This window comes from Mytilus galloprovincialis, chromosome 10 (genome assembly GCF_965363235.1).
Source record: "Mytilus galloprovincialis chromosome 10, xbMytGall1.hap1.1, whole genome shotgun sequence".
NCBI lineage: Eukaryota > Metazoa > Mollusca > Bivalvia > Mytilida > Mytilidae > Mytilus > Mytilus galloprovincialis.
The window spans coordinates 90,392,701-90,407,914 of NC_134847.1; the positions used below are offsets into that span (position 1 = coordinate 90,392,701).

Sequence of the window (15,214 nt, forward strand, 5' to 3'; positions counted from 1 at the left end):
GGACACTGAAGAAGTATATGGATTTCATCTTCACCTTCAGTGTTACATTATTTAAAAAAAAATAATAAGTATTTTTCATAAAGTCATGTTAATATATAATTATTTATAGCTTATGTAAAATGCATTGAAATAATATTTATACAATGGTTAAAGATGAATACTTAATGCGTCATATGTTTAATACTTATATAACTGCAACCTAGAATTATGATATCAAAACTCTGTCAATATATTAAAAAGGGAATAGTAGTTTTAAGCTGTTCATAAATCGATTTAACTGAAACAAATCCGGGTCAAAAACCAAAACCGGGGGAAACACATCAACTATAAGAGGCAAACAACGGACAACAGACACACTGAGCTGCTACAAAAACAAACGCCAACATACACAGAAAGGAACTGTATGACAACATCTGCCATATTCCTGACTTGGTACAGAACAGTTTAAGAAAAATTTTCGGGTTGAACTTTGTTCTATGGCAAGCAAACCTTCCCGCTGATTATTTGAAAATGTTAAATTACCACAAAAATGACAACATCACCATTCATGTACGTTTTTTATATAGTTTGAGTCAATTGTTATGTTTTAAAACGCATATATCAAAAATTGATAAACTTTGTTGATATCATAAATTGTAGAAATAATTATTTCTATATAAAATCACAATATAAAGAGTCAGACCAGATATTAATGGGGTTATTTTTCTGATTGTTTTCAAGAAAAGTCTTTGTTTACCCAAAACATTTTTAAGGACTGATTTAAACAATCAAGAATAAACAAATCAACCAGCCTGTCCCAAGTCAGGAGCCTGTTATTCAGTGTTTGTCGTTTGCATTATTTTAAATTTGTTATTCCGGGGCATGTTATAGCTGACTATACTACTATGACTATGCGGTGTGGGCTTTGTTGGATCCCGTAATGAGCTATAGTTGTTAATTTCTGTGCCATTTTGTCTCTTTTGGAGAGTTATCTCATTGGCAATCATACCAAATCTTCATTTTTTATTCAAGCATTTGAGGAAATCTATATAGTTTGTACGTAACCTTTCGTCATTAAACAAGTTGCAGTAGTTCTGTTTTGGTTTTGTGACATACCTATCTTTAAATCCTAACATTCTACAAACAACATCAGCCTCCTCATTTCCGAAATTTGTGTCACAAACTGACCCCCACATTCCGTTATGCATCACCTCGACACGGCCTTCCCATGGTCCACCACCTCCAACAAGTCGTATTGTAGTTGGACCTTATAAAACAAATAGGTATTTAAGGAGTATGGCTCTATTTTTTTCCTTCTGAGTGGTAGATTACATATTCTAATGCAACAACGTATGTAACGTTCATTTGATTGGATAACGTCACTTATTTACATGGCATTAATTGATAATTGGTGTTATTTGACGTACGCGCAAGCGCAGACGGCATATGACAGATTTTAAATACATGTTTTAACGTTGTTTTATATCAGTTTTATTAGAATGAAGATAACAATATTTTATTTTAAGCTCCGATGGCATCAATTGTGGACTTGATGGTCGCAAAGACCCGTTTAAACTAAGTATTTTCTTATCCTAGGAATAGACTACCTTAGCCGTATTTGGCAAAACTTTTTTGGATTTTGGATCCTCAATGCTCTTCTACTTCGTACTTGTTTTGCTTTATAAATATTTTCATATGAGCGTCACTGATGAGTCTTATGTAGACGAAACGCACGTCTGGCGTACTAAATTGTAATCCTGGTACCTTGATAACGAGTAACACCACTGGGTAGATGCCACTGCTGGTTGAGGTTCGTCCCCGAGGGTTTTACCAGTTCAGTAGTCAGCACTTCGGTGTTGACATGAATATTAATTATGTGGTCATTTTTTTTAATTTTCTGTTTACAAAACTTTGAATTTTTCGAAAAACTAAGGATGTTCTTATCCCAGGAATAGATTAACTTTTTGGAATTTTGGATCCTGAATGCTCTTCAACTTCGTACATGTTTTGCTTTATAAATATTTTGATATGAGCGTTACTGATGAGTCGTATGCAGACGAAACGCGCGTCTGGCGTACTAAATTATAATCCTGATACCTTTGATAACTATTACTGTATCCGCTAACGCGTCGCCAATAAACTTAATTTTCGACCATCAAATTCCCAATTGATGCCGTCGGAGCTTAAAATACAATACAGGTATATCCTAAATTATGTGATTCTGAGAATTGGTCACATTACTTATTTTTATCAACGATTCTCATTATACTTTACCCTTATTTTGATTGAATTCATACATACTCATTTAATGAAAAACTCGTAAGTTTTGGTCCTGATTGTGTTCACGTTAACTCACTTAAATTAGGATGCTTGCGCGATATTCACACCAAACGAGCGTGAACTTGAAGTCAGTTATCTGTGTTTACCACCGTCCTTACAAGTATCTAATATGAATTTTACTATTTTAAACTGTTTCTAAATACAGAAATGTAAATAACATCTATATCAACTTTTCAGCGATGTGCTATTTATATGATGGCCAGTGTTTTTGTTTTTTTTAACTCATCCGTAAAAATATCAATCTGTAACCATATATCAAATATTGTTTACTTACTGCATCTAAGACCAACTGATGTTTGACCCGCACAATTTGCAGGTTTCCAGTTTAAAAGACATCCTGATATATCATTTTCATTTCCCGTACATGACATGTTTTCCAAGAATACGGGACCGTTTGATGTTCCAAATTCCTCGTTGACAAAGAATTGTTCTCTGAAAATAGACAAATGATAAAATGTGTTTCGCATTGACGTATATTTGTTCTTAAAAGCCCTTAAAATGCATTAATGTCTTTCATTGTGAATTAAACGAAAACAGCAAAATTGGATTTTTTTATTTGTAATTTCTACCATTATTGCAAGTCAATGTGTTACGATCTGGTCTCCTTTTCTCATCGAGCTGCTTTCTTATCCACAACATATTTATTTTCTTTGGATGTAGTCGTGACTGTAATCAAGAGAAATTTCAATATGATCACATACATATGTAAAGACAAGAATTGACATGTGCAGATTGTGCTCGAGTCTGTATACTAAAATATAGGACGACAACATTTTACCCTTTTAACGTTCTATATCTTCTAATGGAATTATTTTGTATATTCATCGTACAATGTTAGAATGCTAACAAATATTTACGGTTTTGCATCACGACATTTGTAAAGACCTGGCACAGCCATTGTACATCTCTAAATTAGATATAGTACAAGTGCTGTTATTGGTCAATAATGATTCAGGCGCAGAGGGTGTGACTTCAATGCTGTTATTAATGGCTTAAGGTTATTTACACAAACTATGTGCAATTACCGATTATTAGAACGGGACAAGATCGTGATCTTTGTCTAGCGAAGATGAATGTTAATATGGTGTACAGTCTTCAGTTTCTATGCTTTATATATTTTTGTTTATCTGTTTGTCTTTTCTTATTAACCCTTGTGCTATCAATAGATATAAGAATATGTGGTATTAGTGCCATTAATATTGAGACAACTCTCCATCCAAGAAACAGTATATACAAGTAAACCATGGAATGTCATAGTACGGTCTTCAACACAGAACCCTAGCTCACACCAAACAGCAAGCTATTAAGGACCCTCAAAATTACTACTGTAAAATGATTCAAACGAAAAACAAACGGTCTCACTTTATAAATATACGAGAAACACTTATGAACCAAATCAACAAATATTAGTTAATTTTCGACTTATGAGTTTTAATGCTCCTTTGATAGTTCTAGGTATTATAATATATTGAACACTTGAAAAGACGAAAATTCTAAATCTTACTCCTTCTGCAGTCCCAGCATTTTGCAAACTACTCTGGCATCATGCTGTTGGAAACCTCGTCCGCAAATATTTCCCCACGTCCCGTTATGAAGTACTTCGACTCGTCCTTCGTTTGGTTGTGTTCCATTAACAAGTCTTACTGCTATTCTTGCTAGAGTAGTTTATGAATATTTATGTTTTGTTAACATTTATATAATAAATATATATGTGTGTTGTCTTATCGATACATATTTCCACCTTTTCATCCTACTAAATCGTAATTTGCTTTGTTTATTCGGCCTTTTAACTTTTTGGATTCGAGTAATTTAGCTCCTGTAGAATATTTCTTTGTTCAGAGTCATTTAACCATACTGTAATCGTGATACTAGAGTAGGATAAAAGAGAGAAATAGTTGTAGACACGAGGTAATACGATATACGAGGAGAGACGATTTTGTATACGAGAGGAGTGTACGTAGGAGATTTAGGATTATGTCACCGTATTGTTGAGCCTGCTGTTTAGATGTTGTAAACTTATATTACTGTTACATGTACTTTGGATTTTGATAATACAGTATTGAACTTTTAATCTACTTTGTGTTAACTTGCAAGACTTTGTTCAGACTAAACCAGGATCCATTTATTTATTTATGTGACTAGGATTCCCTTAATCACGTTACCAGAGATTTTAAGGGTAACCCTGTTGTAGAGTATTCTTTGCATTTGTCGTCCGTGTACGAGTGAAACTTAGACACCCAACAACACAGAACAAACACAAGAATGCACACTTGAGTTGAAGTTGCATCACGGCTAAACTAACCGACTCAACTGTTCGTCATAATAGATTTTACTTTATGAGGTTCGTTACTCACTTACAAAACAAATTACAACTTTTTCATAACACCTGTATATATTAATAGGGGGTCATTAAAGGAAACAAAAGAGCAAAAAAACAAACAAATACAGCTCAATGTGCTTGTTTTCGAGATAATAGCCATTGCAATTTTGACGGGAAGTATTCTTTCTTGATTTTTCATAGCTTTATCATTGACATGTGTAAGTGCTCAAAAACTTTTAAAAGATAACAAGGATTTATAAGACTTTTACCAATGGCTTATAATTATACATGTAAAAGATTTATACAAAGAAAAATAAGGGTCAATTGCAAATTTTTTTAAGACATTAAAATTGATAAAATCAGATTCCGATAATCGGACAAAAATTCCTTAATGTGTACATTTCAGGAGTATGACATATCTTATCCATTCGTTTCATTAGTTTGCACTTTTTGACTTTGCCATTTGATTAGGAACTTTCCGTTTAAAATTTTCATAGGAGTTCCGTATTTTTGTTATTTTACTTATTCAACATTCTTTGTTAACAGTATGTATTTTGAGATAAATTTATATATCGGTGAGTAACGACTTGAATGGTTTAAATAAACATGTTTTCCAAACATTTCTGCCTCTATAACTTTATCCAAATAGTTGCACAGTTTCCCTTTACATTTTCTATTTGCTATCAACTCGACGAAAGGAGATAATAACACGACAAAAAAATAAACCTTAAAAAAGCTTTATTGTACTTGTTTGAACAGGTTTGACTAATTGATTCTTTTAATTGTATTTCATATTTGGATTTTTGTATATTATTTATTCCAGCTATGTATTACTCAAATATCTTTACATTTTCACTTACGACATCGTATTGCTTGATTGGTACAGTTTTCTTCTTTTGTTATAATTGTACATAAACCAACATCACCCTCTGATCCAGAGCATAATATCTTTTTCCCAGGACCGGATATATTACTTAAAAGATAGGCACCTCGACCTTCTAGAAGTTCTGGATCAGTACTGCAAATAATAAATTGTATTAAAGAAAACAAGTTAATTATATACTAAACACTGTATTTTGATTAATTTGTGTAAAATAAATATTGATACTTACTTGTACGCAATTTTTGAATTTTTATGTATAACTATCCATATCTGAATCATTTGTTCATTCAAAGCTTATATATGAAAGATTATATTACAATTACGTATATATATGAACAAATCTCCTATCAAGTCAATAATTAGTTTGTCAAAGTGCATTGAATTACATTTGTGTTGAAAACCTTTTGTGATATGCATTTTTTTCATGTTGGTTTCAGTCAAATAGACGTATACCTCATTTGCTAATTAGAATTGTTTTTAGAAATATTTTTTTTTTTAAATGAATTTGATATTATTGATTGATAAAGGTATGCAGTATCATATAAACGTTGCTTATTTAACATTTTGTGTGAGAACAAGTGATGAAATTGAATTGAATTTTAGAAATATTAGTGTTGATTCCCTTTTGTTTACAATAAGCCCCTTATTCACAATTCACGTTTATCATATTACCGAAACGCGACCACTGGTTCATCCATTGTATGATTTATTTATTTTTTGTGTTCATTCAAACTCAATGCACAGCAAAGACTCATAATATAACAATGTGTGTGTGGAGGAGGGGTAATGCATTTAACCTGCCGCCTTGTCGGTTAAAATATTTATCACCTGTCCGAAAACCCAAGGGTTCTACAAACAACCATGGCGGAATTCATTGTTAACCCTTCTTTGCATACAGGGTACCATGTGGTTCCATTCAAAATTGCAACATTCCCTTCGTAAGAACCTTTTCCGCCTTCAATTTTCACTTGTATGTCTTGACCTGAAGATGGAATCTGTATAATATATCTCATTCTTGGTTGGTTAAAATTTAAATAATGATTTTGCTTTAGTATAGATAATTAATTGCAGGAAGCTATGATGATGAAATACAATGTCAGCGCTACTTCTAAAATTGAGTCTGAGATTCAAATATAGATATTTTGATTGTAAAATTGAAAGATGATGATAATGAAAAAAGACAAAAGTAACCTTTTAGATGTCTGATTTTCAAGTCCTTATCATGAAATTCACCGATTTGATTCCCATTTATGAAACGTACTAACGCCATTTCAAATGGCAAAGGAGTTCACGCTTTCAATACCAACAATCACAATTGAAATAAATGTATTCTATATACATTGTATTTAACATGTAATATAAACGACATACTATTGACGCAAGAAATTTTGAAATCTCCTCGGTCGTCTGTGCCTCGGTATTTACTTAATTTATAGCGTACCTTATTGTTCGAATTCCTCGTTTCTACATATCGTAGTTATTGAGAAACCAAAGTTCAAACTCCCTCTTAACATATTTCCGTAAATGAATTCGACTTTTATTTAAACTTCCTTTAAGTCAAACAGCTCATCCCGTTATCATGTTCAAACAAAACCTTTATTTCAAAAGCATTAAATTGTTCTCACTGATAAACATTCAGAATAAGCACGTCAGATATACACAACTTATAAAGTTTAACATCTTTTGTCATTAAAACCATGAACATTCATGAGGCAGACAATTTTTAACATGCAAAAACAACAAAAATATATTATATCGCGTACTATCCGCTCGTTTGTGAATGAATTTGGGCATATTAAACCTTGTTAATTGTGTTATGTATGTGCTTTTTCCAATTCCTTGAAATTCGTTCATTAAAAACCAGAGGAACAAACCACAATATATTGCCGCTTTTCGATTTCTTGCACATGCTTTTGGACCAAATCCATCCGATTTACATAATGCTACATCTGTCTCACTGCCAGAGCATGCAAGTTTGTCCATCCAGACTAATCCTGTACCACTGGTGGTGCTTTGTTTAACTCGTGGGCTTCTATCAACAGAAACAGAAATGTTGGTGTTTCCAGAATTTTTATCAAAAAAATATTTTTCTAAATAAAAGAAAATACCAGAATACTATAATTTTTGCATCTCTTCTAAAAGATACAATATATATATAAAGTGCCTAGAAAATCAACCTAACAATGTTAGAGTAGCTTTGATTTGTAACTTCATCCCCGGCGCCTGGGCTGGAACCTGTACTTTTTTTCTAACTTCTACGACAACACCGCCTAGCATTGCGCAGAGACCTTATCTCTTCCTCTAACTCTTAGACACTTATATAATTTAATTTAGTAACTGCATCAGTTTATTAACTTTATTTACAAACTGATCCACACCTAGATAGATTGAATGTTGATTGTTGCTATTTTTAGACACTATATATATATCTAACAATGTAATTTAAACACACTATTTAGTATGTAAATATAAGAATGTTTAAAATATTTAAAAAATGATGAAAATAAACGCAATATTTCGCTAGATCAACTAGCTTTATCAAACGTGCATCTATCCAGGTGAAATCGGATGTAGATGATAAGAAACTTTTGCTCAACGTATGTGTTGCACTTAGCTGCCTTGAAAATAAGAAAATTTTGCAGCTCAATGTCTATGTTGCACTTGAATGTAGCTGCCTTTAAAATAAGAAAATTTTTGCAGCTCAATGTATATGTTGCACTTGGATTTAGCTGCCTTGAAAATACATAATTGGTAGTTGAAGTAAGCAACGTCCATTGGCCAATATTACGGGATAAAAAGGACGATGCTTTGTTTTAAATTATTCTTTATCTTTCCTGTATCTTTTCTCGCCTTTGTTAAGACCATCATGTTATTTCTCATTTTTATTAGACTTGTCCAGTAAATTTATTTCTGAGTAATACGAATATTTTAAGAAATCCGCATTTAGTAAGATTTTTCTCTCTCATTAGAGTCGTTCTTGTCAAGTAATACAAGCCTTTAAAAAATTTCAATGTGAAAATAAATTCAGAAAAATGAATTTGTCTCCGTTTTCTGAAAATTATATTTTGGGTATTACTTATGTTTATTTATAAACAATTTGTAAGACGTTAGATTGCAGTAAGAGTCGTTCTTGTCAAGTAATACAAGCCTTTAAAAAATTTCAATGTGAAAATAAATTCAGAAAAATGAATTTGTCTCCGTTTTCTGAAAATTATATTTTGGGTATTACTTATGTTTATTTATAAACAATTTGTAAGACGTTAGATTGCAGTAAGATTGTAAACTAAATTATAAAAAATTGATTTTTTTGTGACTTCGAGAAAGACTATTTCGAAGACTGTTTATTGACACGAAATCCGTTCAAACGACGACTAAGTCTTCGTGCACAGATTTTGAAGTGCCACCCCTCCCCAATAAATGAAAGTTTTTAACGACCTTGACTGGCTATGTTCCAGACCATATGAGTATTTGGACCGTACGCGTACGGTCCGGACCGTATACGTATACTCATACGGTCCGACCATACGCGTACGGTCGGACCGTATAAGTATACGCGTACGGTCCAGTACGATCTGACAATACATGTTATTTGATCATATGGGTTAAATTGAAACAATCTTTACTTTTAGTTTGACAAATTTTTATTGATAATTTGTTACAATTAGATAGATAAAATGAACAAACGAACAATTGAAATTAGGTATTTGTTTAATTGTATATATGAATCCTATTTTGGTAATTTAGCTCGCCCAAGGTGACACAATTCAAGTAACGTAATATTTTTAGCAATTTCATGTATGCAGTTCATGCATGTTCTTTTGCATTTGTTTTTTTTTTTGGTAAAGTTGCTAAATATTTTAAAACAATTGAACTCCCACTTTATGTTTACTTCCGATATCTTCAATTTCAGCGTTCATAATACAATTAATGTACTACTGATCGACATACTTAATACAAGAGATTAGCATTATTTAATTAGCGTGAATTAAAAACAAGTTAGAATATAAAGTTTTAGTTTCAATTGCAATTGAACTTTTTTATATTAATTTGTATCTAATAAACTTGACCAACTTTTTAATAATAGTCAGACCGTACGCGTACGGTCCGACCGTATGAGTATTTTGAAAAAGTACGCATACGGTCTAGACCGTACGCGTACGGTCCAAATGGAACAGCTATACAGCTCTTGCACGGTCGGGACCCCCTCCCCCGAAAATTGCTCGTAAGCCAAACAATAGGAAAAGACCAAGGACAGCGCGTACGCAGCCAAGATGATCATATCAATAAATACTGATCTGTCTTTAAAAGGTTAAATTCTAAATATTGTCATTGTAAATATTGTTCATTATTGTCTTCTCTATACCTATGTATATGGTCTGTTGAGAAAAAAGATATACAAATTCAATAAAATTTGATATTCAGTAAACATTGTGTTTGTTTATTAACTTGATTTGGAGAGAGAGAAAAGAATCACATTGGAAAAGTAAAATCGAACTTGTTACAGAAAAAAGGCAACTATTATTATATGATTATTTTCTTTTTTTCATGAACTGCGTTTTACAACAAAACTAATTTAGCCGTCATCATGAAAAATAAACTGAAAAAGTACATCGAATGAGTAATTTTATTTTTTCTCTATGCATATCCATTTTAAAGGTAACACTGTACCAACAACACAATTCATAAACAGCAATAAAGATAATCCAATCAATTTGGTTGATTGGATAATGCACGGCGCAGTAGTTGTGTAATTAGTGACACGTGCCCTCATTATTTTATACGAATTAACATATCTATCTAAGTTCGATTTCAAATACTACTAAAATTTAACACCAAAATGAGAAGCGTATAACGAATATACACATTCATCCTGTGTGCAGATACGATGACTATGAATGGTCCTGAGTGCACTTTGTATGTCCTGAGTGCACTCAGGAGGTCCTGAGCGGTGTTTAGACATACCCAAATCCAAGTGCAACATATACATTGAGCTACAAAATTTTCTTATTTTCAAGGCAGCTACATTCAAGTGCAACATAGACATTGAGCTGCAAAAGTTTCTTATTTTCAAGGCAGCTAAGTGCAACACATACGTTGAGCTGCAAAAGTTGTAAAACATTCTTATATTTACTTACTAAATAGTGTGTTAAAATTACATTGTTAGGCAATCTATAATTTTATTTGTGTAATTGAATTAATCTCTGTACTGATTAATCCACACTTCCATAGATTTGTATGTCATGTGCTGCTATTTATATATTATTTGGGATCGTCTTGCTCAGACTATCTTTGGTATGATGTGTTTTTTTACTGTAGTTTGTCTTTTCGTCGTTATTGTTAACTGACGAGGAAAGGTAACACACGGCCAGCGAAAGTTCTATTATTGTAGAGCCCCGGTGGTCGTGTGGTCTAGCTGGACGGCTGCAGTGCAGGCGATTTGGTGTCACGATATCACAGTAGCATGGGTTCAAATCCCGGCGAGGGAAGAACCAAAAATTTGCGAAAGCAAATTTACAGATCTAACATTGTTGGGTTGATGTTTAGACGAGATATATATATATATAATTATATATATTATCTTTTAGAAGAGATGCAAAAATTACCAGATGTACATTCAAACTCCTATCAAACCCAAAAGACTAAGTTATACGAACCTCACCAAAAACTTGGGTTGCTTTCATGTGATCTAGAAAAGGTGCAACAAAAACAAAACAGAGCGAACTTCAAATGACTGTTATGTTAAACAGTACTTGCCCAATGGTTCATTGTTTTATATAATAATCACTAATTGTGGTGGTGGGTTTGCCCAAATTTCTTCGAAACTTTTATTTACATCTTATTTTAACTCTTGGGATGGTGCGATTCAGATATAGATTTCTAAAGTTCTACAAAAAAATACACTTCCAACGCAATGGCAAAAACAATAACGACGAAAAGACAAACTACAGTAAAAAAACACATCATACCAAAGATAGTCTGAGCAAGACGATCCCAAATAATAACATTCATGAAATGGTATGCAATTAAAAGAGGGACAGTCAAACTCATAGATCGAAAATAAATGACAACGCCATGGCTGAAAAATAAAAAGACAAACAGACACCTGTCCTTAGTCAGGAATATGATGTACTGTAGTTGTCGTTTGTTTATGTGATTTATACGTGTTTCTCGTTTCTCGTTCTTTATATAGCTTACACCGTTGGTTTTCCCGTTTGAATGGTTTTACACTAGTAATTTGTTGGGCCCTTTATAGATTGTTGTTCGGTGTGAGCCACGGCTCCGTGTTGAAGGCCTTACATTGACCTATAATGGTTTATTTTTATAAATTGTTATTTGGTTGTAGAGTTGTCTCATTGGCACTCACACCACATCTTCCTATATCTAAATAAAAGTACACAAGACACAACATAGTAAACTAAAGACTAAGTAATACGAATCCCACCCAACACTGGGGTGATCTCAAGTGGATCGTAAGTTCCATCGTGCGAATTTTACCAATGAAGGGGGCTCCCGCGTATAAATCCATTTTTTTTTAAATACAGGATTTCGCATTTTTTTCTATACATGACCTATATCATATATTTAAACAAATTGAAATAAAAAAATTGGGTCACCGTTCAATTAGGCTAACAATCTTTCTTCTAAAGAAGCTTGCTTTTTTGTAAAGGTACTTTTATTTCTGTTGAACAAATACAAGAAATAGTGGTAATATCGAAATAAAGAAAGAACTAAAATACAGATATCGCCAAATTTTACATTTGTTTTTTTTAAGTGCAGCTTATTTGAAAAAAATAATTTAAAAAAATATAGACCACCGATGATTTAACAAAGATATTTCAATTTTAATGAAAAAATGGCATTTTTGCACCAAAGGGAGATAATTTGGAGCTTTTTCAATGATATGAAATTTTAAAAGTCATCTGTGGCAAAAAATTATCGTTATTTCTCGTGTATGTTTGTACCATATCATATAGTTACAACTAATAGTGTAATAAATTAAATTTTTAATGAATAAACAATGTTTAAAATTCTGCTCAATTTTTTGTACCCTCGAGCCTCCATAAAGTATGCTATTTGAGATAATTTTCTCAGATTTTCAAGAAAATATTTGCCACTTGATGTTATTAAACAACTGACTATTTTAGTTTTATTTAAATTATTATTCATACAACAAAAATGGGTGGACGGGAGAAGAAGTTGCGTATCAGCAACCTCCTATACTGTTTGTTTTTAAGAAATTATCATCTTTTATATAATGTGAAAATTCAAACGGTTATGTTTACTAAACGATTATGATCCGTTAAAACGTATTCAATAGGTTCTCTTTTATTCAAATGAAAGATAATGCATGCATCTACGATGAAAACGTTTTACTAGTAAATAAACATACTTCGATGTGTATCCGAGCATTCCACATATCACTTTAGCATCTTCTACATCAAAGTTGGTATCACAAACCTCTCCCCAGGCTCCGGAATGATAAACCTCCACAGTCCCCTCGAATGGACCTTTCCCACCAAGTAAACGAACTGGAGTAGCTGAAATTCATTCAAACAAGTTTTATTTCTCTTACGTTTGCACGATAGACAAAAATTCACTCTTTGTAGCGTTTTCTTTAATAATCGATTTTGGAATAAACGGTATACGATGAAGCTTGTTTTAAAGTGGCCCGCTTTATACAGAGGCGTCTAATGAAGTAAGAAAAGAAGTTACCATTGTTCTTTAACTTTTTTTTCTTTTACTTTCTGAGGTCATCTCAATGTTTGGTGATAATGGTGAACTCATTTGTCCAATGGACCTTTACATAAAAAATGCAACATATACAACCTGTCACATCTTGACTTGCATCTAGGAATTGGCAATGAGGGTGGGTTTATAATCATGTCGTTATGACATAGAGATATTTATAACTTTTTATTTTTATGTAGCAACATTCAATTAGCCCATGCATATGTAGAACCTATTTCTTGGTTGATACAATATGACAGAGCTTGCAGTATCTAATTCACTTCCCTTGAAATCAATTGTTGCTCACATGAAGTTATTAAACCAAGAGTTTCATGTGAAGAAAGGGAAATTATTCCCTCGTAAATTTGACGAACAGGCGTTGGTTGACCTTCATGGAATATCTGTTAAACAGATTGAAACGAATTTGATAAAATTGTCGTAACCTCTATCATATTCTTTTTTTCGAATGTGACCTACCAAATAAGACTAACGATCATAGTTGGTCTAACATGAGCAACACGACGGGTGCCACATGTGTAGTAGGATCTGCCTACTCTTCCGGTGTTTGGCGGGGATTGTGTTGCTTAGTCTAGTTTTCTATGTTTTGTTTTGTATACTGTTGCTGTTTTGTTGTTCTTTTTTTTCTTTTTTTGCAATGACATTAATTGTTTATTTTCGACCTGAATTCAAATGTCCCTTTAGTATTTTTCTCCTCTCTTTAATTTGGACTATTAAAATTACGCTAAATTATCATTATGCAGCCTGTTGATATACTTAAGAGCCAGTCTGTGATAAAACCATGCAAAATGGTCTAAAAAATAATCTCGATGTATTTGCTACTATCAACATTATAACTGTGACATGATGACCCAACATAGGATAGAATTTATGATATGTGTTATATCGCTAAAAGTCTGCAAAAAAATTAATAATTATTTTTGTGCAGACATTTAGCGACATAACACTTTCTAATAGTATTTACCTGTATGATACCATTTTGCTCTGGCATATATTCATGAAAACTAAGGAAAATATTGTTTAATATTGGTATGGCTTCAAATAATTTCTGTAAAATGATGTTTTGTGTAATGAACAGTCAAAGTTTGCGTAAGTTTTATATTTGATTTGGCATAATAAGCGGACTAAAACTTCGATTGAAATAAATACCGCAGTCTATTGAAATGTCATCTGCGTGATTGCATTTGCTGTTATCCCAAGATGTGTATTTGCAGTTTTCTAGGTCTGCTTCTGTGCCATCACAATAAAGATCACTGAAAAATATTTTTCCGTGTCCTTGTCCGTAATAAGCATTTGGCAATAATGGTGCATCACTGTAAAAAATAATAATGGTTATTTTAACAAAATGTATATTATTGCTCATGGCTTTTACCATATGGACGCATCAAATCACTCTTCTTTTAGATATCATTCGATTTTTTTTCTGTTTTTGTTTTGAATATTGGTTTTTGTCTTAATATCGATTGATAAGATTTTAGAGGAGGGACAGTTATTGTTAATTCTTATTAATTTTTTTTTTCTCGATATCTGATATAACATCAGAATACAAATCTCAATTAATATATTTAGTCATAAAGTCACTGTTTAGTAGATGTGAAATCATTTCCATATGTAATGTTTTGTTATTTATTGAAAATTGCCATAGAAAATTGAACTTCATAAATATTTTTGATATAAATAAAACTAACGTGTTATTGTAACCAAGCATTTTACAGACAACTGTTGCTCCTCCACGGTCAAAATTGTTGTCACAAATTGTCCCCCAAAGACCATTATGAAATATTTCTATTCTTCCATTCGCATCTTTAGTGCCTCCTACCAATCTAACCATAGTGTCTAGAATATATCACATTATCCAGAAATATAAATCAAATGGATTATAACTACATTTCACTTTTAAGTTTGGATGCTGTCGATGTATATAATAATCGCAATACTATACATGT

General features: G+C 32.3%; 1 protein-coding gene across 1 annotated transcript in view; it reads right to left on the reverse strand.

Annotated features, from left to right (window-relative positions):
- LOC143049607 (scavenger receptor cysteine-rich domain superfamily protein-like) overlaps window positions 1–15,214 on the reverse strand; it is a 73,980-nt gene that overhangs the window by 25,273 nt on the left and 33,493 nt on the right. The window contains exons 11-19 of the mRNA XM_076223207.1: window positions 14,957–15,104; window positions 14,418–14,581; window positions 12,913–13,060; window positions 7,397–7,554; window positions 6,351–6,504; window positions 5,500–5,657; window positions 3,824–3,974; window positions 2,594–2,751; window positions 1,096–1,246 (exon numbers count right to left, since the gene is read on the reverse strand). Of these exons, the coding sequence (XP_076079322.1) occupies window positions 1,096–1,246; window positions 2,594–2,751; window positions 3,824–3,974; window positions 5,500–5,657; window positions 6,351–6,504; window positions 7,397–7,554; window positions 12,913–13,060; window positions 14,418–14,581; window positions 14,957–15,104 (1,390 nt within the window). The remainder of the gene's footprint in view (window positions 1–1,095; window positions 1,247–2,593; window positions 2,752–3,823; window positions 3,975–5,499; window positions 5,658–6,350; window positions 6,505–7,396; window positions 7,555–12,912; window positions 13,061–14,417; window positions 14,582–14,956; window positions 15,105–15,214) is intronic.